The sequence below is a fragment of the Monodelphis domestica genome, chromosome 1, assembly GCF_027887165.1.
Source record: "Monodelphis domestica isolate mMonDom1 chromosome 1, mMonDom1.pri, whole genome shotgun sequence".
Lineage (NCBI taxonomy): Eukaryota > Metazoa > Chordata > Mammalia > Didelphimorphia > Didelphidae > Monodelphis > Monodelphis domestica.
The window spans coordinates 557832831-557860417 of NC_077227.1; the positions used below are offsets into that span (position 1 = coordinate 557832831).

At 35.7% G+C, this 27587-nt stretch overlaps 1 protein-coding gene across 6 annotated transcripts in view; it reads left to right on the forward strand.

Moving 5' to 3' along the window:
* ARHGEF10 (Rho guanine nucleotide exchange factor 10) overlaps positions 1-27587 on the forward strand; it is a 242570-nt gene that overhangs the window by 185459 nt on the left and 29524 nt on the right. For all 6 annotated transcript variants that reach the window (XM_007476218.3, XM_007476220.3, XM_007476221.3 and 3 more), the window contains 2 exons: positions 9782-9924; positions 22612-22786. In XM_007476218.3, coding sequence (XP_007476280.2) covers positions 9782-9924; positions 22612-22786 — 318 coding nt within the window. The remainder of the gene's footprint in view (positions 1-9781; positions 9925-22611; positions 22787-27587) is intronic.

The following is a 27587-nucleotide window of genomic DNA, read 5'->3' on the forward strand; positions in this document are numbered from 1 at the left end:
AAACTTATTTCAAAAGTATTAAATAAACCGTAGCCAAGTGATCGACCACAGAGAATTCATGATAAACCTCCCGAACTAATGCGTTCAGAGTAGATAGTCTTGTATTGGTTAAAGTGAGAACTATGTAAAACACTTGTTGGGCAGAAATATTGTCAATGGGTCACTTCAGTATTACAAGGAATTGTGATCAGTGTGTGTACTAAAGGTCACTATCTCTCCATGGTTACTGAGTTGTCATATCCTGAAAATTCATAAGTATTCGGCCATCTTTTGGTTTGGAACAGGTTTGTATCCTTATTTACTGCTTTTCCTCTTTTCTTCACATGCATTCCTTAGTTACCATAGTATAAATCATATTGTAGAACTATGGTTTAATTAGGTTTGAAAAAAATTATCAAATTTTTTTAATTACATGTAGAAATAATTTATGATAATTGTTTTCTGAGATTGTACAATTCTCTCCCTTCGTGCCCCCACCCTTCATTGAACTGGTAAATAGTCTGATATAGGTTATATCAGTGTTTGCATACAATTTATACTTCCATATTTCTCATATTGTGACTAAAAGACACATATCACATATACAGTAAAAAATTCATGAGGGAAGGGTGGCATACTTTGATCTGCAATCAGATTCCAACAATTCCTTCCATTGATATGGATAGCAATTTTTTTTTCTTTTTTTTAGTCATGGGAACCTTAGTTTTTAGTACTTCACAGATGATCATCGTATAATATTTGTGTTATTATATACACTTTTAGTTTTGCTCACTTCACTTTGCATCAGTTCATATAAGTCTTTTTTTACCTTCTTGCTTCTTTATTGGATAAGATAGATTTCTGTACCTAATTAGATATGGATGTTATACCCATTTTGTGCCAGTTCTAATGAGAGTAAGGTTCAAACATTGCCTTTCACCCCCTCATCTTCCCTTCCACTGCATTGCTTCTTTCATGTTTTGTCAGGTGAGATAATTTACCCAACTTTCTATCCTTTTCTCTTTTTTGCTGTGTATTACTCTTTCTCATTCCTTGATTTTAAAAGAAATTCCATAATATGCTCCTATTCATTGCCCTAATAGTGATCCAGTTCTTAAATTTCTTCAGAATCTTAAGTATTCTAAGTACTATAGGTATCTTGGGTACTTCACGTAATTTATTCATCACCCTCTTATTAACAATATAATCAGTTTTTAATAACAACTTATAATATATATATAATATATAATTATAATTTATAACAAAAATCCAATGTTTCCTTAATTAATTAAATCCATCACCTTAAAGTGTCTTAAGTGTCTTAAATATCTCTTTTACAATAAGTATCTTAAATATTCTAGTTATTACTTTCCCATGCAAGGAATGCAATCAGTTTAACTCCGTTGTCTCTCTTGATTGCTTTCAGTTTATTAAGTACTACTATGTATCTCTTGTACTATAGAAATCTTAATTTGCCTAGTTACCACTTTCTTTTGCAGGGATATGATTAATTTAACCCCACTAATTCCCTTGAGGATTTTTTTTTTCTGTTACCTTTTTATGCTTCTTTTTAGTATTGAAGTTAATCATTGGATTTTCTTTTTTAGCTCTGGCCATTTCATTAGGAATACCTGGAATTCCTCTATTCCATTAAATACCCATTTCTTTCCCTGGAATATTATATTCAGTTTCACTGTTTAGGTAATTTTTGGTTGTAGACCTAGATTCTTTGCAATTTGGCTATAATAGTCCTGTGATTTTTAAATTTGGGATTTCTTTCAGGAGGTGATTGATCAGTTCTTTTCATTTTTGTTTTCTACTCTTGTTCAAGACTATCAAGACAGTTGTCGGGATAATTTCTTTCAATACAGTGTCCAGGTTCTTTTTCTGATTATGGCTTTTAGGCAGTACAGTGATTTTTAGATTATTTCTCCTAAATCTATTTTCCAGGTGAGTTTTTTTTCCAGTGAGAGTTTTCAAATTTTCTTCTATTTGTTCATTCTTTGGAATTTGTTTTATTGTTTCCCACTGCCTCTTGAATTCATTACTTTCCATTTGTCCAATTTCTTTCTTTTTTTAAACCCATACCTTCCAGAAGAGTGGTAAGGGCTAGGCAATGGGGGTTAAATGACTTGTCCAGGTCACACAGCTGGGAAGTGTCTGAGGCCAGATTTGAACCCAGGACCTCCCATCTCTAGGCTTGGCTTTCAATCCACTGAGCTACCCAGCTGCCTCCATTTGTTCAATTTCTAATTGAATTCTAATTTTAATTTGCTTAATTTCTAATTTTTAAGAAGCCATTTTCTTCTTTGAGGCTTTGTTAATGGAGTTATTTTCCTTTCTGAGATATTGTATTTTCTTTTTTTTGGGGTACTATTTTCTTCAGCAAGTTTTTGTTCTAAACTGTTGATTACATCATTTTCTTTCCTAATTTTTCTCCTAAGTTTCTTATTATTTGTTTTTCTATCCTTTTTTGGAGTTCTTCCAGGGGGTTCATTTTGGGCTTGACATCCTTTTACATTTCCTTTGGGGCTTCAGATGTTTTCATTTTTTTTGTTGTTGCCTGTCTTCTGAAATTGTATTTTGGCCATCTTTTTTGTTGAAATATTTTTCTAGCATAAATCATTTTCTCTGACTTTTGTTCATTTATGCTGGTATTTTTTCCCCTTGCTTTTGTCTGTAAGAATTGAAATAATATTTCTTCCCAGATATATATTTTATAAAGTATATTAGAAAGGTAGACAATCATTCCTCTAAGTAACCTGAACTCCTAGCCTGCAAGTCTCTTTCTCCTTCCCTCTTACCCGACTGCTCTGTTCCTGCTTCTTCCTTCTTCATTCTCTTCTCACTTCTTCCCTTCTCTCAAGCCCAAAGCCTTGACTTTTATTGATGTAGAGCACACACAGGGATGCAAACCTGGCACTACTGTGTTATGTCAGGAATGTTTGATGGACAGGTCAAGCTACTCAGGAGGGGGAGGGAATGAACTTCCTTGACACATGTCTACATGCCGAAAGTTTACTCCTGTACCTGGAGTTTCTTGTTCTTTCTCTTTAAAAAAATTTTGTTCTCGATTCCAGGTCCCTTGAACAACACCTAGCATATAGGCACATAGTCAATGCATGTTGATTTATTGTGGGTGTTAAACATGGTAAAGTCTCTTAGCCTCACACAGCTTCAATTTCCTCACTTATAAAATGGGAATCATACTATTTGTCCTGTCTACCTCACAGATTTGTTATAGGGAATCTGTCCTTGTATACCTTAAAGTATTCAAACTTTTGGACCAGAATGAGCAGATGAGTATTTGTTCTAGTAGCTATGATGGTAGCTGAAGCAAGTACTGTGGAGTACTCCGAGCTTGGTCAGATATCAGATGCCAGTCATCTACCCCATTCTGAGCTATCGCCAGTGGTCCTGACTTTTGTACTACCACCAAACTTTAATGCTTAAGAAGAGAGAGTGCATAACTCTGCCTCAGTTAAATCCAACTTACCAGTTAGTCAAGATATCACCCAGTGACTCTTTGAAAAGGGAAGGACAGTGGCAGCTAAGTAGTATAATGAATAGAGCACTCTGGAGAATTTAGGTTTAAATCTGATCTCAGATATCTTATTTGTGTGATCCTGAGCAAATCATTTAATTCCAATTGCCTAGCCCCATGTCTGTCTTAGAATTGCTACTAAGACTAAATGTAAAGGCTTGGTTTTGTTTGTTTGTTTGTTTGTTTGTTTGTTTGTTTGTTTGTTTGTTTGTTTGTTTTGAGGGTGAGGGGGAACAAAAAAGAAAAGAGAAGGAAGAACTACAAAACATTCCACTAGGTATTGTGGTAGATTCTAGATAAGAAAGATAAAACAATTCCTGCTCTCCCGGAACTTAAACTTAACCTTTGGAAGGGAAGAGTGGCCAAATCTGTGAGAGATAAATGTAACTGATAATCAAATGAAATTGCTTGGGGGCGAGGAGAGAGATTCAGTGGTTTGGCCAGCCTTACACTGTACTGGATCCAAGGCAGGACCAATAAACATTGGTTCCTGATTTCTAAACACACCCTTTCACATATTCTCTCTAGTCTCTGCCCAAGGCACTAGAAATCTGGCCCTAGGTCTTTTATCATGGGTATCTACTTTGTTTTACAAATACTGAAATTAAAACTATAACACCAATACTTAGGGACAAAATGTCACTTTATTGAACTCTGAACAAAATTAAGATGACTAACTGATCATTGCTTCAGTCTGCCTGCTTTGGGAAGATGAGACTACTGTATTAGAGGACTGGTTTGGGTACAATAGAGAGAGATGATCTCAGAAAGTAGAAGGAGGGTGAGATGGATTCCTTTTCCTGCCTGAAGGGCAATGTCCAGCTCAAATCAGAGTTAAAGCTACTGGCAGAAGGTCAGCCTTCTATCATTGCCATCTAATATACCCATAATCTTTGCTTGGGATTCCTTTGGTGAGTTCTTAGCAGGTACAATTTACACAATAGCAGTGAAAGGTGCCATGAGTCACACCTCCAGAGACAATATTCTCAAGCAATCTACCAGTCCTAGGCAGATGCCTTGGACAAATCATTAACTATGCCATTTCTGCAAGTTCCACACAGTTATCATTGGTGGAAAAAAGCCGAAGAATGAGTCCTTAGAGGTGCTGTCACCATGGAGTATCTTCAATGCTGCTTATGCACAAAGAAGAAAGGAAAAGACTAATTCCTTTGGCAGGAGACTGTGAAAGCTTAAATGCCAAAGGTGTGTATTTCCAGAGAGAGCGATTTTAAGAAAGTTTCAAAATCACTAAGTGAAAAACCATCCTTAAAATTTTTTCATCAAAACCTAAAAAGATCTACTGAATATTCCATAATACAAATCATAGCTATACAAATAGAAAGTTAGCAAATCCTCTGGCTTATACACATTAAAAGATATAGAGACATAATCAAGTCATAGCTATTCATGTCTTGTTATTGTTGCTGTAGGATTGTTTTTGGTTTTGCATAGGCTATATAGTTGGGGAGCAGTCAAGCAATAATTATTGTAGATATAGAAATGTTTTATTTTATTCTGGAGTAGAAGTGATTGAATGACAGCATCTGATACCCTTTACAAGAGTCAAAAACGTTTGAGTGCCAAGCCCAGAAACAGGTTATGTCCTATATAAAAATATTTATAGGAACTCTTTTTGTGGTGGCAAAGACCTGGGAACTAAAAGCTAGAAAGATATGAAGTGACGTAAAGTGAAGTGAGCAGAACCAAGAGTACATTGTACACAGTAACAAAAATGTATGATGACCAGCTCAAAAGTGCTTAACTATTACCAATAAGGCAGAGATCCAGGACAATTCCAAGGAACTCATGACAAAACAAACAACTATTTACTACCACGAAAGAAAAAGACAGAGTCCAAATGCAAATTGAAACATACTATTCTTTACTCTTATTTCCTCCATATATTTTTCTCTAATGTAAGCAATGTGTCTTCTTTCACATCATGATGAAGCTGGAAATATCTACTAAATCATAATATATGTACAATCTATATTATATTACCTGCCTTCTTGAGTAGGGAGGAGAGGTACAATGGAGAGAACAGGGATTACAAAATATCAAAAACAGATATTAAGAAATTATATTGACATGTAATTTGGATAAAAAAATTATCATAAAAGTATTTAAGAAAAAGAAATAGATTATGTCATCTGTGAGTCAGCCTGTTCAAGATTAGGGAGCCACATTACCAGAAGGGTGCCCAGTTGACTCATCAAGATGTATGCTGAAGGATGGAGGGAGTGATAAACTGTTAACTATCCACACAATGAAATTACAGGTCTTTTGAATTATAAAAGTATAAATTTTAGAATTTTAGAGCCTGAGGGACCTCAAGTTACTGGTTATCTCAGTTTCAGACTTCTAAATCAAAACTTTCAAATAACCAATATCAGAATCCTTCAAATATTGAGAATTCAGGCATACTTCCCAGAGTACTAAATGTAGAAATATGTTCAAAATATAGCCATTCTCTTATTTATGATAATTGTAAAGTAATTCCTGCTATTTTAATACAGGGTCTAATTCTCTATTTTATTTTGCCATTGGAGACAAAAGTTATATTTTAGGTGCAAAAGAGAAAGAGATACAGGAAAAGAAGGCTAGCAGAATCCAAAGTAGAGCAATGCCAGGCAAGATTAGGGAACAGCAAATAGACTAGCTAGACTGGATTGCAAAAAATTTTTAAAAACGGTAGTATGAAAGTACTGCATAATATTCCTATTGCAAACCAATTTGGTCTCTTTTTCCCATTCAATTATGAGATCAATTTATTTTCTGTCTTCAAAACTAGTTCAAGATAGAAATTATGAATCTATATATATACATAAATATGGTGGATGATTCATTGACTAGTCTCTCATTATACAGAAATATGAAGATGGATTGGGGACAGTATTATATAAACATATGACTGTAAGATCAAATACATACATGCATATATACATACTGCTAGACTAATTAAGCATGTTGCACAGTATCTTTTGAAAATTATTTAAATTAGTCTGTCAATTTAGACTATGCACACACGTACACATTTATATAGTAAGTTGCCCTAGATCTAGAACCAGAAATCTTGGACTGATGCTACAGATGGATGAGAAAGAGTTTATATACATACTGATAAACTGATTCAGCAGGCCACCCATCCAACTTCACACTATAATTCAAACAATAAACATTCCAGCTTGATGGTTTCTGAGTGCCTATGAATGTCATGAAAGAGGTCCTGTAGGGCTTGATGCAGTCAGCACAGTGTTATTTGTAAATGTGACGTTCTCTAAAATTTTACCACCTAATTTTTTATTATATTTTTCCCAATTACATGTAGATCTAGTTTTTAATAATTATTTTCTGACATTTTGCTAACCATTTTCTTTTCTTTCCTTCTTTTTCCCCTTCCTAAAGACAGCAACTAATATGATATAGGTTATACACGTGCTATCATGCAATACATATTTTCATGTTTGTCATGTTGTAAAGGAAAATACATATTACTTATACAAGGAAAAAAATCATGAAGGAAATAAAGTGAAGAACAGTGTGTTTCAAACTACATTCAGACGAATCAGTTCCTTCTATGGTAGTGGATAGCCTTTATTTCTTGATGAGTCCCTTGGAGTTTTCTTGGATCCTTACATTTCTGATAATAGCCAAGTCATTCACAGTTGATTATTGTACATTATGTTGTTTTCTCCTGCTAGACTGTCTGTGATTCTGTCAAATACCAATAATGTATAATCATGAACTAAACCAAAACAAAATGTTATCTGATGAAAAAAAACAAACAAACTAGTTTTCTCTACCCTTCTCCTGTCTTGGGACTTAAAAATGTTTGTAGATTTAGATTGAATTAAATAGAATTGAAATGAATTGTGAGAGGACTCAGATCATTTATTTGCTTGTGGAATGAAACAGTATCACTATATTTTTATAGCCAAAATTAAATGGCAATACCTGTACCCCTCTCCTCGAAAAAATCTTAATTGTTAGGAGTAAAATTCCAGCTTGAATATTTTTTAAAAATAGGCTGCTATGATTTATTTAATCTGAAGTTTCTTGCTCCAGAGAACTGACCAATAATAGTTTGAAAAATATTGGCAAATGGTGCAAAACAATCTGAAGAGAAGTAGATAATATTGTTTCTGTTAACAATGATAATAAATTGTCTGTCAGTATATCACTTTGGCGTTTACAAAACCCCTTTATATGCATGATCTCTTCTAAGCCCTGAACCCCACAAGATAGGCAAGACAAAAGTTATTTATTTACATTTTACTCCTGATGAAACAGACTGAGAGAGCTGAAGAGATTTTCCTAACTGAGGTCACATGACTAATAAGTTCCAGACCTGGGAATCTAGCCCAGGTTTTCTGATTACAGGGTTTTCTTTTAACAGTCTATCATGCTACCCTTTAATAAAACCATTTGCTACAATCTTCTGACCTACTTGTAAAGGATATTAATTTCCATGAAGATTAAATTGTAGAGAGAACTAAAGTAGAGAATAGCACATGTCTCTCCCTACCCCAGTCCATCATCCACTCAGCTGCCCAAGACATCTTCTGAATTCTCAGATCTGAGCAGTTTACCTCCTTCCCTGCCCCCTTCAATAAACTCCAGTGTCTCCCTATCATCTCTTGAATCGAATATAAAATCTTCTCTTTGGCATTCAGAGCCCTTCACAACCTGCCCTATCCCACTGCCTTTCCAGTGTTCTTACTCCTTACACCATCTCTCACATGCTCTGTGATCCAATAACCGAAGAGAACTCCTTCCTCAGACTCTAGACTTTTTTATCAACTGTCTTTCATGCCTGGAATTTTTAACCTCCTCATCTCCACCTCTTTGTTTTCCTGATTTCCTTTAGGTCCCACCTAAAATCCCACCTGCTGTAGGAAAAAAAAAAACAACCAACCTTTTCCAGTCCTTCTTAATTCTTGTACCTTCTCTCCATTGACTATCTCCAAATTATCCTGTTTATATCTTGTTTGTACCTTGTTTTTTATACATTGTCTCCCATATTAGACTGTGAGTTCCCTGAGAGCAGAGAATTGTCTTCAGTTTTTCTGTGCATCTTTAGGACTGCCTGGCATAGTTGATGTTTAATAGATATTTATTGACTCAATGAATACCGACTTTATTGTCATTAAAAGTCATGAGTCTTAATAGTCATCAGAAAACCATTTGGCATAAAACAAATATTATATTCCCCTAATATATAGAATCAAAGAATGAGTTACAACCTTCTATTCTACTTTTTTTTCTTTGAATCCTCCCAATTTAGAGGCTTTGTAAAGAAATGCTTGTGGATTAAGTAGTAGATAAATTTTAAAATGGAAAAAGCACTAGATTTGGAGTTAAAGGAACATAGGCTTGCAACATACTAACCATGTGACTTGACTAAGATACTTGATGTCTCTAAGACTAATTTTCCTCATTGGTAAAATAAGGTGTTTAGACTAGTAAGATTCCTCTAAGCTCTAGATCTTGTGATTCTAGATTTTGTTACCTTTTTATTATTAGAACTTATATGTAATAATAGTAGTTTTTTCTATTTGATGACATTGTACCTGAATTGCTGTGTAATTTGAAAATATACATATTTAAATGTAGTCATGTCTCAAATATTGCTATCATCCTGCAGAAATTGTAGGGAAAGATCTTTTAACCAAAGCATTTAGTTCTCTTCTTTTTCAAATTAAGTACTTCCAGTGGTCCATGACTTCATCCCCAAAAGTTCTTCCTCCATGGACCTAAAGTGTTGCCCCTTCGTATTTAATAGGTGATCTTCAAAAATTCTATAACCAAAATAACTCATTACTCAATAGCCAACCTTTTGATAATCACATTAGCCATAAGCCATCAAGAAATAAAGGAATTTATCAAGAGGAAACAACGTTTTTCAGTTAATGATTTTTATATTGCAAATTGATCCTAAGCATGAAGTGTGTTTAGATAAAATAAAGTGAAGTATCGTAACTGGAAAGAGAAAAAGTTAATCATTTTCTAGTCCTCCTTAATCCTAGGTCTTCTTAGTGTGACTGAATTACTTTATTTGAAGCACTATGATTTCCTAGAAAGGCACAGGCACAGACCCCTACTCTCACCTTACCCCACAAAACACATCTAATGTTAAAAATAAGTTTATTCTTTGGTATTTGAAATGGTCTAATTCACTAACACTCCCATGCCTTTAACACAAAATTGACATCAACAATTTCGGTGACTGATTTTATTTTATTTTATTTTTTATTTTAGATGGATCATGGAATTCTGAGCCTCAAAAAGTGGTCAAATTAAGTGTCCTGCCCGTTAGAAGTCTACTAATGATGGAAGATACGATATGGGCAGCATCTGGTGGACAAGTGTTTATTATCAATATTGAGACTCATTCTATAGAGGTAGTCTTTTTTTTATTTTCCCCATATTACATGTCAATACAATTTTCAGCAATCATTTGCCGACATTTTATGATCCATATTCTCCCCCTCCCTTCCATCCTTACCCCCGTCCATAGGTAGCCTATTTTTATACTATGCAATGAGATATACACAGTGAAAATATACCTGAAAAACAATCAAAGATACCAGCTTCTGATACCTCCCCCAACTAGATGAAATCAGACCTTTGTTTGAAGAAGGCTTCAAAAGTAATCAATGAACTTAATCAGAAAAATCTTGAACATCCAAGTTGATTAGGAATATAATGATAAACCATGGTATCTTCTAAAATTTATTTTAGGATATTCTTAAAAAAATAGATTAATGCTGAGGGGAAGTTTAGAAATATGTAAGTTGGAAAATAGTCTGCATGACATCCTTTCCTACTGTTCACTTTAAAATAGGCTAAAATTTTTGTAGTCAGTGCAATTAATCACTCAAGAAAAATGTATTCCTGTGAGCCTCTCCCAGTAGGTAAATAATAGCAGAAACAAAGCTTATTCCATTTCCTGAAGCCCTTGTGTTCTGGCTGTAGATATTAGATGACTGATTTAAGGGTTCTAAAGTAGTCTAAAACCTAGCAAATTTTTCTGAACTCATTAGGTATTCAGTATATGTATCCTAAGAGAAAAGTAGAATGGTATATAGAGGGATTTCCCATTTCTGGGTCTCAGTGTCCTGTAGGATAAGGACATTGAACTTATTCCCCTCTCATTTCCATTCACTCTCTAAAATATTATTCAGAATGCTGTTGCTTATTTCTTATGTTTATTCCAGAAAATTTCTGGGTATTATAGGAAAAATGATTTAAATTTAAATCACTCAAAAAAAATTGAACTGTATATAGCTTCTTAATATTTTTCAGTACTTTCAAGTAAGGTCCTCCTTTTTAAATTCATTTTTCTGTCACTGATAGACTAAGCCACCTTATGCAGAGATTTGAGTATGCCACTTTTCCCCCATCAAAAATGGTCATTATTCAAACAAAGCCTAAGTTTTAAGAGACTCTGAATCAAGATATCTACGTCCTAGCATCCTTTCCATCTTTCCAGTGTATTCTTAAATATTCTTCAAATGCACCCACTTTAGACACTCTGGCTTGACTGTTTCCCATTCCTTATCCAACAAACCCCCAGTGCCTTTTATCATGCCATATCTTGTGGCATGTTGTGTTTTTTCCCTTAATTTCTGCCTTTTGGACTCTTTTAAGACTCAATTCAAAAGCTACCTTCTCAAGAAAGCTTGCTTTGATTCTTACTTCAACCTCCATTTTGAAAATGATTTTTCTTCCATTGAGCCTCTTTGTAGCATTATGTAAACTGTATTACCTCTATTATATAACGTATTAAAATGATATAAGCATAATACTAATACATAGGTAGGAGATATTTCTTCTACTGATACAACATCTTACCCCCAACAGAGTTAAGGAACAAATATTTATAAAGCACCTATTAGAAGTCAGATATTGTGCTAGATGTAGGACCAAAAATAGAACAGTGAGTCAGCTACTGCCCTCAAGGGGCCTATGTTCTATTCAGGATGCATCAGGATGCATATTTTATCCTAAAGGTGATTAGTAAAGCCTAAAGCTTTGTGAGCAGGAGAGTGACATGGCAGACCAGCTCTTTAAAATGATCAATTTGACAGTGATGGGGAAGATAGATTGGAGAGAGGACAGGCTGGATGTTATCCAGAGGGTAATTAGGTCCTGAACTAGGGGGGTTGTGGTGTGAGAGAATGTACAAGTTACAAGACTTGATGGATTGGATGTAGGGTTAGGGAGAGTGAAAAGTTGGAGATGATTGAAGTTGTGAATCTGGTTGATTTAAAGATAGATTGATACACAAAACATTTAGTATGCACTAGGCAGGGATGGCGCCAAGCACTGGGAACAGAAATACAAGCAAGAGAGATAGTACCTACCCCCAAATAATTTATATTCTAATGGGGAAAAGCAACAAATAAAAGGACTCAGAGAAGGGGGATGGGGTTGAGGAGCCATGCAAGGCTGTTGAGGAGGTAGAGAAGTCCATAAAATGAGCTGGAGATTCTTCTAAAAGAAAGGAGGTGAGACAAGAGAAGGAATGATTTTAGGGATATATAAAAACTTAGACTTGGGGATGGATTTTGGCCCAAGGACTAAGTTACCCATCACCAGGTTGGCAGCAGGCTGCAAAATTTTGAGGCTGTAGCAGGTTATGAAAATCAAAGAATTTGATAGTTCGAAAGGACCTTATTGGCCATCTAGTTTAACCTATCTATGTAAAGCATTGAGAGTTTGTGATCTGTATTGATGGAGGGAAATAATCACACTAACATAATCTTAAGTCCTTAAAGTATTGTATACCTTGATTTTTGTTGATATTGGTTATTGTTGGTTTTGGTTTTCGTCAATTTTTCCCATGAAAAATTTGTCTTGGTTTTTATCAGTTTCCTCAGATTTTGTTGGTGTGCCCACTTGACCTTGATACTAAATTTTGTAAAAACAAAAGGTGACCTATGCATTCTCCTGCTCAGTGTAAGCAATACATGTATTGAAAAGTAAATAAATCCATTTATCCATATAGATAGCAAACAAAAATCAGATAAAACATACGGAGAAGGATATATATGTATATATATATATCTGATTATACAAAATGAATGAGCTTTCTCATTGGTAGTGAAATGTCTCATCTCAGTCAAGAAGAAATTCTCTCATAGTATCTCAGCTGAGAAGAGGTACATAGTCAAGGTAACCACTCCTCTACATGTCAGCTTCTTTCCGACATCTTTCCAGATAGTGCCTTGAGACCCAAGCTTCTTATGGAGGGGAATTCCCCTTCCAAAAAATAACCTTTCTCTCCCCTCCTTGCTGTCTTCCATACACCAAGAAGAGTCTTCAGAAAGGGAAATGACATGTTTAATGTTCATTTATTGTTTACATTAGTCTTTTATATTCATTTTATATTAATTTCTTATTGGTTTTAGTATTAAACACTATTTATTTTCTATAAAATGTGTTTTTCTTATGTATTTTGGAGTATCTAGAATGAATTAATTGGATTTACATTGATTCATATGGAAATAATTGCCTCGGTTTTAATTTGTTTTGGATTTCATTGATTGTTTTCCAAAGGATTGTTGACAAAAACCGAGGTATCACTGTATTTATATTGTCATATCCTCCCTGAAAGACTGCAAGTGCTGAGAGCAGGGAATGAATCTTAATTGTCCTTATATATCTCTAAATGCCCAGCATGTTATATTGTAGATGTATATTTTATATATTATGGATGTTAATTAAAAGGGTTTATTGAATTGATAAAAGGAGGCAGTGTAGTATAGTGAGTAGAGAGCTGTCCTAGAACTTCAGACCAAAACCTGCCTTTCTCTAATGCACATCCTCTATGTGACCTCCTAGAAGTAGTTTCCTTACTTACATCAATGCAGGGGGTGGGTAAGAGTGAGGAATGTCCTCAGACCCATAGAGAGGGGGAGGGAGCAGGAAGGGTGCCTTGCATGGCCACAGAGAGTGCTCTCCATGCCATCTTTGGCATCTGTGCCATAGATTCTCCATTATTGGTTTAGAACAATGTAATACCTTATAATCTCTATTTTCCCTTCTTCAGAGGCCAGTCCATTAAGGCACTTGAGAAGGAAGCCTATATATTGCTGTGGTTTCAAAAACAAACATTTGTTATACTATGAGAAGAAAAATTGACTCTAGGATTGATCAGAAAATTTTAAAATTCAACATTTTTTCCTTTGTGAAACAATTATTAGGAATAAATTTCAATACAAAAAGAGCATATATCATGTTCTTTTCAACCTTTCTTCCTCTTACTGTCATTTCTCTGGTGTTATAGTTATTAAATAGTATTAAGCAATGAAGTCTTATCTCAAGCAGTTGATTTTTTTTTTAACATTCTCCCATCTGCTGTAATATGCAATCCATGGAATAATAATGTTTTTATCGAACTTTTCCAAAGGTTTTCTCAGAGACAGATTGTACCTATATTATTTTCCCCATTTTATAGATGAGGAAACTGAGGCTCAAAGGGAACGGAATGTAAACCTCAAAATTTCTTAGACTTATAAATGTTGGAAATTTCACCATTGGGAAATTTCATACTTGAAAAATTTCCTATTGATAGTGGGTCTTGGCTATTGGAATGTGAACCCCATTGGCATGAGAGTTTCCTCCTCCTCCCTTCTTAAGATTACTTTAGGACAGAAACCTTTTGCTGAACAATGGAAAGGACTTTGACCTATGCTTAAGCATAGAACAGGAATTTCTTTGAGTCATGATTGATTTTAGAATTGATACAATGGAGATACTTGGAATCAATCTCCACCCTACTCAGTCCTAACAGGATTGAGGAAGGGCTGCAGCATAGATCAAAATTTAATTATTCCAATCTCTACCCTAGTCAGGTTAACAGGATTTAGGAAGGGCTGTAGCAAAGGATCAAAGATTTAATTATTTGAGAATATGACCTTCAACAGACATTGTGCAAAGCCAGAGACCTCTGGGCGGTCCTGGGTTAAGCTAGAGCCTCCATTGGCACAGGGAAATTGATGGACAGTGATTGGTAGATGTGAGAACTGAGGGGAGGGAACTTGGATGGTTTCCTGAAAGATAGAGGGGTCTGAAGACTGAGGGTGGGAGTTGAGGAGTTGGTCTGAGTGGTTGGAGTGTGCTCTGAGAAGCTTGCTCTGAAGGAAGCTGAAGGTGGGGGCCTTTGAGACTGTTTCTCCATTTTGGTCATGTGAGGAATAGGGACTGATCTCTTTCTTTGCCCCAGCTATCTAAGGGCTTGGGCCTTTTGGCCCAGCCTAAACAGAAGGGGTATTTAAGCCCTATTCCCTTCTCTCCCCTTTCTCTCTCCCTCTCTCTCTCTCTCTCTCTAATTCCTTTCTTCCTCCTGTCTGTAATTAAACTCTATAAAAGGTTGACGGCTGACTTGAGTTTTCATTTAGGAATTACATAGCTGAATCCCTTGGTGACCTTAATTTAATATATATCAGTCTTTTAAAAGTGATTTCCTTGTCACAGGAATAAGTATTTATATAATCCCCACTATGTGCCTAGTCCTATCCTAAGCTCTTTTTTACAAATGTTATCTCATTTGATCCTCATAACAACTCTGAGAGGTAAGAACAGTTATCACCTGTGTTATATATAGTAAAACTTAGCCAAACAGGAGTAATATGATTTGCCCAGAGTCACACAGATAATGGTTGTCTGAATTCCAGCTATTGTCCCATAATCTGCCTCCAGGTAGAGAAAGGGGAAGTGACTTGCCCATGACTTTCTGTGGTTACTAAGTAGCCTTGGCCTCAATTGTTGTTTGTTTTTTGTTGTGCTATATGATGCTTGATCTCTTCAGAGAGAAAAAAATAACTTTGCATCTGTCTGGATTTTGTTTTTCTCTAACAGTGCAAAAAATAATGCTGTGTGACAATCAAGTGAAATCCTTCATTTAAAAAAATAAAAATCAATAGTTATTCAACAAGCATCTATTAGACAACTATCCTATCTAGTCAAAAACCATTTATTAAGCTCATATAGACATATATAACATAGTACATATATGTTCCTTTCTTTATTCCTGCCTCGGGGCTACTATATATCTAGTTAGAAGTATTGTTTAAACTTGTACATGTGCCCTGAACATAAACTGACTAAAGAACTTTGATTACAAAGAGACAAATGAAATGATCACTTCCCTCAAGGAATCATATTCCATTGTAATCAAATGCAAAAATAGATGCTTATTTTAGAAAAAGAAAATATTTCTTTAGTTGCAACCAAGACATTTGTAGATTATTGTTTCTTCTAGTCATTTCTTTTCCCAAATTCTTAACACTTTTAGACTCAGCCATTTACTTTAAGATCATCTAAAATTTTACTTAAAAATTTGGTCCATCATTTTCCCTTGTTCCAGTATCACATTCTCAACCTCGTATCTATTTGACTCTCTCTTAGTTGTTTCTTCTAACTTTAATTTGCATTAGAATGTATATATTAAATACTTAATCATTAATCCTAACAGGACCCCACATCCACCTAATGGTGTAAGCTTCAGTAAAACTAGTCCTGTCAGACAGAGGATGTCTAGGCTTGACTTTGGGAATAGGGAGCCCTCTGAAATATCCAGGAATCCTTTTAGTAAAAACCCGAGTTATGTTAGTTATGTTTCCTAGAATCATGATTCCTGTTAGTTTTTCTTTACTGCCTTTGTTGTGTAAGCTTTCAGCTTTTTATCCTTATTGGCTCCCCACTTGTTATGTTAAAATTTGGTTGTGTATTGATTATGATCAATGATTTGTCTGTTGGTATCAATTAGGTGGTATAGATCCCACTAAAGCTGTTAGGGCCTAGCTGGTTCTGGCAATAAACAAAACTGACTAGAGACAAATTACTACAAAACCTATTTATTAATAACTATGAGAAGAATCAGAGACAGGACAAGGAGAGAGAAATTAATTAATAGATATCTTACCTTAAATGAGGATTTTTAACTGAATCTCCAAGCCCCTCTGTCCCTCACAGGACTGACTATACTAGCTGTCTAAAATTAATAATCTAACTTACTAAATCTATTCTAATTTATAAGCCTTTTTATCTCCCTAAAATAACTATATAACCTCACTCTCCAGTTAGAGATCCACCTGCCTGTCAGTTTTCACAGATACTGCTCTTTACTGCCCTCTGTGGTGTTCCAGGTAACAGACCATCTCTCTCTCAATTCAGCTGAATTACTCTCAATCTTCTCAGATATAAAGATGTTTCACACAGATAACTATCACCAAATCCTTCAAAGACTGAAAGAAGGAATTTCTGGCCATCTATTCCTGAGAGGAAACTTCCCAACTGTTATCCCCAACAGTCCTTTTCTAGAGGCTTCTGGGAATTCTTCTTAAGGGAACCCCAAGAAGATTCTAGCTGGCTCTCCCTTAAGGGAAAAGATTTAAGCCACAAATTTTTTCTCTAGGCTGAAACCTTTGCTTCTGACTACAGTCTATTCTTTAATTAAGCCAATTACCTAATTTATTCTTATACTAAGAAGGTTGAAGTAATGAAATTATATTCAAATATATAATGCCTGTTTTTTTTTTTAAGTTCTTTTACTACTCAAACTAACTTTTTTTTTTAAAGGTAGAGGATAGCAAAAACCTGACCCCTTTACTTTTAAACAATGGGATTCATCGTGTTGGTCCTTTTGTGGTTGGGAAACCATGGTTTACTTCTTTATACAGAGACTTGGGTTTGCAATCATGTTTGAATTTCTCCTATGCTGGAAGGGGGTAAGGGGGAGAAAAGGTTTTTTTTTTTTTTAAATAAAAGGTTGGACTGGATTATTTAAGAATAGGGTCACCAGGAATTTAATTAATTCCAAAGAGATTTATTTATAATTTATTTACAAAATATAGAAAGAGTTAAAGTAAGAAAATGAGAGAGAAGATAGGGTAAGATATCTAGTCTACACACTAATTATTTTGCTCCAACCCCTGACTCAACCCAGAGAGGGCTTAGCTGGAGAAGCTTCAGCCTTGATCTGAGGACCTGGGAATGCAGGGAGCTGCTCTCAAGAGGATAATTCTCTCCTGAGGCTAGTCTCTTCAGAAAATCCAGGAAAGGAGTCAGCTCTTTTCACTCATCACGTGTCAGTTGTAAAAAATAGACTCGAATCCAGGACTTCAATTCCCAGAAACCCTTGCTCCACTTCCCCAGAATGCTTTGTAATCTCACTGAAAACCTCACCTGGGCCAAGAAAGAGATGGGGTATATACAAGGCCTTTGTGCTTTTTTTTTTCTTCCCTGTTTTCCACTTGCAAGCAGATGTGGCTCTTCATAATGTAGGTGAGGTTGTGTCTAGGCCTCCCTCTAGCCTAGTCACGTGCTTTCTTATCCTGTATTTTCTTTAATCCTTAATCTTTAATAAACCTCATAAAAATATAATACTCCTTGCAGAGAGAAACTAATTTCTATCTTGCCTCAGTTTCCTAAAATTTTAATCTTTACAGTTTTGGCTTACCACATCGGGAAAATGAAATACTCTCAATCTTCTTATTTTCTGATCTTAAGTTCAGCCTTTAATAGCTAGTGCCTAGAAATTTTTTTGATCCACTTTTCTCTGGCCGAGGTTTTTTTTTACCCTCGCAAAGCTGCTGCTCGTTCCAGCCATTAGCTCCCGGCCCTGCCTGCCTGTTTGCTGTGTGCCTCTCACCTGGTACCCAGCTGCTTTGTTCTACCTGCCTTGGTCTCCACAGTCTCACCATGAGCAGGGTCTCAGGTCTAGTTAGCAGATTCTTTATCAGCCTCCAAATTGAACTCAGAACTCCAAAAGAAGATGAAGTTCTCCCAGGAAGTTGTAACTCTTCTTTAAAGACACTTTCTTTTGCATAACTTTCTGTGCCTTCCTCCACTTTTATGTTTACCAATTACAGTTGAAGCTTTGCTTAGGACTGCCCATGGGGCAGTCAGTTTGATTCTGATTCGTCACCCACTATCACACACTTGGGTCACAGACCTCCCCCACTCAGTGATTAAGTAGGATGCTTACACTTTTGGTGATTAAATCTAAAAATGGGCAGGGGAGTTAATTTAATCTTCACAAAGGAGGCCTTTGAAAAGAGTTTCTAGTTCTATGATATACTGGTGGAACAGTACCAGACCATGTTGGGTTTCATTTTTGTAGAGACTTATTCTATGATCCATGCTGAATACCATTGAGGTTACCGTATAGTTAGAAAAAGAAAGATTTGAGAAAGTAAAATAGATTTGGAGTAAGGAGAAAGGAAGGTACCAGAAGTTGTTATCAGTTACTTCAGAGCATTGATCTGATATTCAAGCCCTAAATAGCCTTGGAGTAAATTTATTTTTATGTACTATGTAGTTGGTGAAGTTCTAAGGTACTGTTAAAATATAGACTGTCTACATATGTAATGGGAAAAGGATAGAGATAGGATAAGATTTAAGAGAACTGGAAGGCTATGCACATACTAGGAACCCAAAGGAAGGGATTATAGCAGACAGAAGGTAGAGGAAGAACAGTTTGGAAGTGACAAAGAGTGGAGTGAGTGACTTCCTGTAAGAGTTTTGCTTCTTCCTGTCCAGAAGGGTGGAGGAAAAGCAGGCTCCTCGCTTTTCTAGATCTAGATCTAGAAAAGGATCTGACCATACCTGTTGTGCTTTCCAGAAGGTTTTTGTCTAAAAATCCCATCAGGTCAGCTTTGAGGTTTTACCTCAGGGGTCAGACCACCTCGGGTAAACTTAGCCCTTTGAGGTCAATAATAATGGTTTTGGAGACAGCTGTTGACTAAATCTAATAAACTACTAAGGGTCATAGATAGACAGCTTAGCCAACTTTGGGAAATACCTAGATAGAAATAGGGAGCTGGTAAGTTAGCTGGAAGACCAGAAGGCTCCTTCTTGTGAGGAATTTAGAGGATTGTGGGAAACTAGCTGGATTCCCTTAGAGACAGGGACTCTGTGTTCTGATCCTCAGTTTGTATCCCCTCTTATAATAAAAGAGATCCTTTTTTTTTTTTAATATCAATTATCGCCAAGGCGTTTGCACAAATGGACCAGTGAGAGAAGGTGATTCTGTTTTACTCTCACTAACTGGAGCTTAGAAACCAGAGATCATGGCTGGATATTCAGGGGAATTCCTAAGTGTAAAGGACTCTATCCACTATGGTTCTGGGTTCCTCATTTATATCTTTTTTTTTTAACTTTAGTTTAAACTGTCTACATAATAGCATGTATTAAAAAGAATATTTCTGATAAATAGAAATAATTGGAGGGGCATTTTGATGATTTTTAAGGAGAGGAGCTTAAATGATTATACTTCCTTAAAATTTTGGCTAGTATTTGGATAATTCAAGAAAAATAAGTTTGCTTAAGTTTTTTGGAAATTTCAGGAGAAAGCTTCCTCCAACTGAATAATTGTTTCTATTACTATAGTTCCATGTTGTGAAATCAATATGTAGGATATATGTTGACTTTAAAGGCCTCTAGTAGTTAGCTCAATCCAGAAGAGTCAGTATTTCTGTTTAAGTTACTTGTAGGTACTTTTTAAAGTCTTAAATTCATTATGAAGGACTTTTCAGTTTAAACTCACTACTCCCCTTCCATCTTCTTAGCCTACCTAGAAAAGTGGCTGGTACCTACAAAATTGAGTGAATAAAATAATGTTTTTTTCCTTGCTTCCTTCCTTCGTTTGTTCCTTCGTTTGTTCCTTCCTTCCTTCCTTCCTTCCTTCCCTTTCTTCTTCAAATGAACTATACTAAAAAATGAGAGTTGATAGATGTTTTAAAATCCAATACTCTTAACAATATGGATAAATAGAAAAGAATAATTAAAAATACCATGACTGTTAAATTTTAAATAATAAAAAATTATCCGTGTGTTTTAATAATTATTCTGAACCAAAAGTTACAAAAGGGGAGAAAGTGCTTATTCAGTGTCTATACATGTTTATTTCAAACTTCAGTAGCAGAATTTTTTTCACCTTTTTTTATTTGGTCTGGGGAATTTGTAAGGAAATTATACCAATTAGCAAAGTGCTAATGACAGAATAACTGCCTGACTTTAAAACTACTTTCTGGCTGGGTGCATTCCTCAGGAAAATTCATGGTGGATTGTTAAATGACTTGAAAGGTAACCTTCTGAAATACATTGGGGGAAAGGAAAAAAAGAAGATAGACAAACCAAGAGAAAGCCCTGATGACTAAGATTTTAGCATTGCTGAGTACCTTGTCTTAAAATAGTAAATTTCACAAAAAAATATCTTTTAGAAGTTTAGAAGGGACTTAAGGAGTCAAACTTCATCATTTTATTTTTTCTTAAAAATTATTTTCAAGCTACAGGCATTTATATTTTTTTTTCCCAAGAACTTCTCCCATGGGCATGTGTGTATGGGTAACAGCTTTGTAATAAATAAATATGACCAAGCAAAACAAATTCCCACATTGGCCATGTTCAAAAATATATGTCTCATTAGACATCAATGGGCTCATCACCTCTCTGAGAGGGGCATTATTCATCATCAGTCCTTTGAATTTGTGGTTGGTCATTGCATTGATCTGAATTCTTAAGTCTTTCAAAGACAAACTTGGGAACACCAATATGAAATTATTCAGACTAAAGTGAAAAAAACCTGGAGAACACTGACAATGAATTTTTACATCATAAAGACAAAATTTAAACGACTTAAGAGTTTTCAGCAGAAAATTTTGACCAATCATAATTCCAAAGAGCAGATGAGAAAGCATGCTTCTCGCTTTCTGAAAGAGGTGATAGAATCATGGTGAAGACTGGACATGGTAAAATTAAAAATTCATTATTTCAGTTGGAGTGGATAGAAGCAAAAAAGGAGAAAATAGATTTTTGCTACTTAAAATAATGTTCAAATTAAGTCTTTCAAAGATGTTTGACTTCACAATGTTATCATTAGTGTATAGATTGTTATCCTGGTTCTGTTTACTCTCATCTGCATCAGTTCAGATTGTTCCCCAGGTTTCTCTTCATTGCTTTTTGTTATTATTATGTTATGTATTCCATTCCATTCACTTATCATAATTTGTTCTGCTATTCCTGAATTAATATTAATGGGCATTCTCTTAATTCTGATACTTTGCCATTACAAAAAGAACTATTAAAAATTTTTTTTGTATGGATGGATACTTTTTTTTTCCTTTTTAGATCTCTTTGGAGTATAGGCCTAAGTAATGATATCCCTGGGCCAAAGAATATGCACAGTTTAATAAATTTGGTGATTTAATTCTAAATTGCTTTCTGGAATGACTGATTTAATTCACAGCTCCACCAACCATACATTAATGTGTGTATTTTCCCATACCCTTTTCAATGTTTGATAATTTCCAACAGATATAGAACTGTTTTTAGTGGTAAAATACTGACCATATTCACCCCCTTAGTCAGTAAATCCCAGTAACTTCTTGTTATTTCCAAGATCAAACATAAAATTCTTTGGATTATAAGACTTTGAAAAACCTGGCTCCTTTCTCACTTTATAGTCTTCTTACATTTTACAGTCTCTCTCTCTCCCTCTCCCTCCCCCACCCCATGTCTGTGTCTATATCTTTGTCTGACTGCCTGTCTCTGTCTGTCCGTCTGTCTGTCTCCTCTCTCTCTCTCCCCCCATCAAACCATATATTCCATGCTTGAAATTCTTCCCTTCACCTATCCACCTTGTGGCTTCCCTGGCTTCCTTCAGGTCTCAGCAAGAATCCTACCTTCCCTATAAAATTATCTTTAATTTGTCATATATATATCTTTGGTCTATACAGTTGTTTTACATGTTGTTCCGCACTTCCCTCATTAAAAAGTGAAACTTTAAGAACAATCCTCAGCTTAATAAATGCTTGTTGACTAGCTGATTAATAGTTTTAATTGTACAATAGGTCATTGAAGAGGTCTGCTGAATGTCCTGGAGGTGTAGTTACATGCTTTGTATATAAAATAATAAATCATATTCCTTAAAGTCCTTTGCATATATATTTCAAGGGACCAGCTTCTTAGGAGAAGAATATAAAAATAAGTACCTGCAGGAAGAAGTGTCATATGGCAAAGCTATATAAGAATTAAATTTTTTTCTTATTTCTTTTCCTCTTGTCATTTTGGTTTATCAGAACCATCTAGAGGCCCATCAAGAAGAGGGAATGGTAATCTCTCACATGGCAGTTGCTGGAGTTGGCATCTGGATTGCCTTTACATCTGGATCTACTCTCCGCCTTTTTCACACAGAGACACTAAAACATCTCCAAGACATTAACATAGCCACCCCTATTCATCATATGATGTCAGGTAACTAGTTTTTTTTGGTTTGTTTTTTTTTTTAGTGTAATTATGTATGCCTCTTTGTGTGTGAGGGTTTACATGTGTTTCTTCATAATAATCTGAATATCCAGTTTCATTCTGTTTGGTAGAATTTCTTCAGCTGCTTCTTGGAAAACTACAAATTTTCCTCATGCTCCTTGGAGAGTCTTATTTCCATAAATCAAACAAGAATTTATGGAACAATTATTGTGTTTAAAACGGATACTGCAGGACAAAGTTTAACTGAGATATCATTTTTGCTGTGTTGGAGCTCACAGTCTAATTGATGGCTTGAGACACCACCACAAATAACTATAATACTTAATATTACATAATAAATGAGTTAGAATGTCATGAAACAAAGTGCTATTTGGGATCAGAAGGAAAAGTCATCAATTTAAGGGATAAGTGAAGGTTTATGGATGGGGTTTAAAAATGAGAAGGAATTCATCAAGCAAAAAAGGAAAATATGATGTATAGGGAATAGCATTAGCAGGGGTAAGGGATCAGGAATGTTAAGCTTGGAACACAGGTATAAAATTTTGTAGGTGGAGAAGATCGTGGTGAAGAATTTTCTCAATGGTACAAAGCAGCATCTCTTCAACTTTACCACCTTCTTTTTAACTTATAGTCTTAAGAGATTTGCTTAGGGACATGAGGGGATAAATAGATTTCTTGACCAAGTGTACAGTGACAGTTGTGTAAGAGGTGGGCCCTGAACCCAAATTTTCCTTATTTAAAGTCTATACAAGGGAAGAAGGACAGACACATCAAGTGATAGTTTTTTGAGGGTAAAGAGATATGGGCATGTTTTAGGCAGTAGAATAGAAGTAAGTAGACAGGAAAAGGCTGAAGGTTACAGGAAGCAATCTGCTGGAGAATCAGAATGGAATGAGATCACTTCTGCATGTTTGATGTTGGCATGGAGAAGGGCTACCTCATCACATGTAACAAGTTAAAAAGAAAGTGTGGAAAGGTGTCAAAATGATATGATATGAGGAGAAAGGAAGAAGGAGAGGTCTTGGCAAATGGCATACATTTTTTTCAGTGATATGTGAAGCAGGACTCTGTAATGGGGAAATTACACCAGGAAATACCGACACCAGGTATATTGTGAGCCCTTCCAGGTGAAAGCAAAAATATGTCTGGAGTTTTCATGTATTGGTATTGAAAAAAAGGCTGAACACAAGTCTACTACTGTAAAGTATGTAGCTGTGCTAGGAATAGATGAAATAATAGTATGTATGTTAGAAACTACGGAGTGTCTCTTTATAACGTGATTATTTACTGCCCTTAGATCCTGTATAAATCTATAGATGTGCTTGCCATCGGGCCCTTTTTTTGGTTTTTTAATTGGTAGGATGGGCGTGTTGTATTCAGATTTGCAAGGGATTATTATTCCCTGTTCTATTAATGAGTTAATAACTGGTGTAATACCCTCAATTGCCTCCTTTGAGAGGGGATACTGAGGGATAGAAGGAGGTGGGCTAGATTTAGTTTTTATCTGCACAGGAACAGCAGATTTAAGCAAGCCTACATCAGAAGAAGATGTGGCCCAAAGAGACTCAGGTATATCTTTAGGTATTTCAAAAATGGAAGGCTCTTTTGCGTCCTGGTTTTCCGAGAGAAGTACAGGGAGTAATTTTAAAGATTCCTCTGGTACTTCTAATGATAATGAGCCATCTGGGGAGCAGGTTATTGTGGCTCTGAGTTTGCATAGAAGGTCCCTCCCCAGCAAATTTAAAGGGGAGTCAGGCATCAAAAGGAAAGAGTGTTGTACCTCTAGGGGTCCTACAGACACCATTCTAGGAGGAAGTCTTTTAACTCTTTGGGTTATTCCTGATACTCCCATTACATTCTCTGAGCCAATAGAATAACATTGTAAATCAGGTTTTCTCTTCAATACAGACCAGGAAGCTCCGGTGTCTAATAGACAATCATAATAGGTGTTACCCACCTTTAAGGTAACATGGGGTTCATTAGTATGGGGAGGGCAGTGGATAGGGACAACGGGTAGTAGGACATCAGGGTCCGGGAAATCAAAGGTTGTATCCTCTGATTCCTGTGCCCTAGCCCCCCCCCGGGCACCATCATTGTGTTTGGGATATTCCTTGGGCACCCCCCTGAAGGGCACCTCTCTGAGAGTCATTAGTACCTCGAGTAATTTTTGGACGAGCGCCATTTCTCATATATTGTTGAGTATTATCATTAAAATTTTCTTCAATTTGAGCATTGTCATTAATTTCCCAATTCCTATTTCTATAATTCTGGTTTCTAAAGTTCTTATTTCTATATTCATTATAGTTATTATTTCTAAAACTATTATTAAACTGTGTATTCCTTCCAAACATCTTAAGAAAGGTTCTACATTCCATCATTTTGTGGCCCTTCTTCTCACAGAAGTGGCAAGTAATGGATTGATAATTGGATTTCTGGAGAGGGGCAATTGTCGTTGGTTCATTACCCTGCCCACTTTCTAATTTAGTTATCCTATCTATTAAATATCTCATTTTTTTCTTCATTTCCTCCATGTCATCATCATTTTCTTTCTCCTTTTCTTCGTTTCCCTTTAAAACATATATAGCTGTTTTTCGCAATTCTTCAAGGTCCATATCTGACCATCTTGGGCATTGTGTTTTGAAATAATTTTTAATTGCTTTGCAAGAATTGTTTACAAAGATTCTTCTAGCTTGTCTTATACTACTCTCTTTAGTTAAGTCCCAATCTAAGTATCTGTCCCCAAACTCGATAATTCTGTCCATAAATCTGGAGGGTGTTTCATTTTCCTTTTGCTTAATTTTTTCCAGTTCCATCCACTTATCTGTACTGTCCGCACATTCCTTCATGGACGTGAGGATGGCCTCTCTACAACGGTATAGTTGTAGATAATCCTCAGGATTGTTATAGTCCCATTCGGGATCCTGAGATGGCCAATGTGCTGCATTACGCCCCCTGGTTTTGTTGACATGAGCAATTATTTTATTTTTTTCACGTTCACTTAAAAAAGCCTGGAGTAAGCTCTCAACGTCCTTGTAAGACGGATTATACTGAAAAAATATGTCTCCCATCTTTTTTGTTACTAGAAAAGGATCTTGTTCATATGTGGGAATATTTCGTGTAAATTCATTTATTTCTTGGGGAGTAAACGGTATCCTATGTCTTAAAGTCACCACATCCCCATTTCGTCCTATTTCAGGTACTTCTCTTAGAGGAAACAGGCCTCTAGTTGGATTTTGCACCTGTGGGTCAGTTTGACAAGGACAGGTTTTTCTAGGGGGACAAGATCTCTCTTGCATTGGAATTTGGTTTTCTGTAGGAGAAGGAACATGAGAATCTGGGATTGCCGGGGAAGGGTTTTGGGGATTAAATTCAGACAAGATTTGCACTACACGAGAGAAGCAGTCTGTTAACTTGGCTATAGGAAAGGTATTTTCCATCTCTATTTCAGGGAAGGAAATTTCCTCATTCAAAGGTTCAGAAACAGGTCTATTTCTGGTAGAGTGGTTGTTTGTCAATTGATCCTGTAAGAAACTTTTTAGATCTTCTAATTGGGCTTGCATTTTATCCTCAATTTTTCCTATTTTATCTTCCATATTTCCCATTTTATCCTCAATATTTCCTACTTTATTCTCAATATTTCCTATTTTATCCTCAATTTTTTCTATTTTATTCTCAATATTTCCTATTTTATCCTCAATTTTTTCTATTGTATCCTCAATTTTTTCTATTTTATCCTCAACATTTTCTATTTTATCCTCAATATTTTCTATTTTATCCTCATTTTGCTTTATTTCCTCCTCATTTTGTTTTATTTTCTCCTCATTTTGTTTTATTTTATCCTCAATTTTTTTTATTTTTTCATCTCTAAATATAGTATTGAGGAGTACAAAAATGACAGTACCTATTAATATAAAAATTTGGAGGTATCCTTCATTCCTCAATGCCCCTACTTCTTCAGCTGCCTTATAATTGTCAAAGGATATAGTACTCATTTTTATATGTATATTTTGTAATTTCACAAAGCAAGTGGGGAGCAGGGCAAAGCAACAAACTTTCCACAGGCTTTTTCTTTTTACAGTAGGTGGCTCTGAGTCTACAACCCTATACAGGCTAAGGGTCTATTGTATTGTAAATTCTCCTTCTTTACAAAGTGTATGTGGGTGGGTCCCAGCAATCTTCTTTGGCCCTCAGGCTAAAGCCCCTATGACCATGTGCTATCTTCCTTGAGCAAAGCCCACTTAAATTTTTAAGACTAGAAAGGCCAGGAAACAGAAAAAAAAATGGGTTTTAAGTTAGCTCCCTAGCTGTATTCAGCTGTTTTTTGCGGGCTAGGAGCTCCTAAGAGCTCCTTCTCCTGAGGTTCCTCCTTGCTTAGTTGATTAGGTAAGCCTGGCCTGCCTCTCTCTACTGAGCCACCTCCTTAAAGTAAAAGGAGACGGAAATGAGAGACAAAGAGGAGAAGGAAAAAAAAATCCTGTTGACCCCAATTTAACTTAAGGGGTAAAGGGAAAAGAGAAAAGGTGTTTTATACTCACCTGTTCTGGCAGCTGTGTCTTTAAGCCAAGGTATTTGGTAACAGGACTGAGGGAGTGAGCAATAAGTGGGTTGAAAAGGCAAGAAAATTCAGGAAATTTATTGAGGTTCTAGAAACCTTCCAAGCACTAAGGCAGGGCCAAGAGCCAGGGGGGGGGTAGCCGGGGTGGGATTTCTCCCAGGTGATAGTAAGGAGATCAGAAGACTGATAAGGTTCTTTTTTCCCGTAGTGGTTAGCCAAAACTGTAATGGGGAA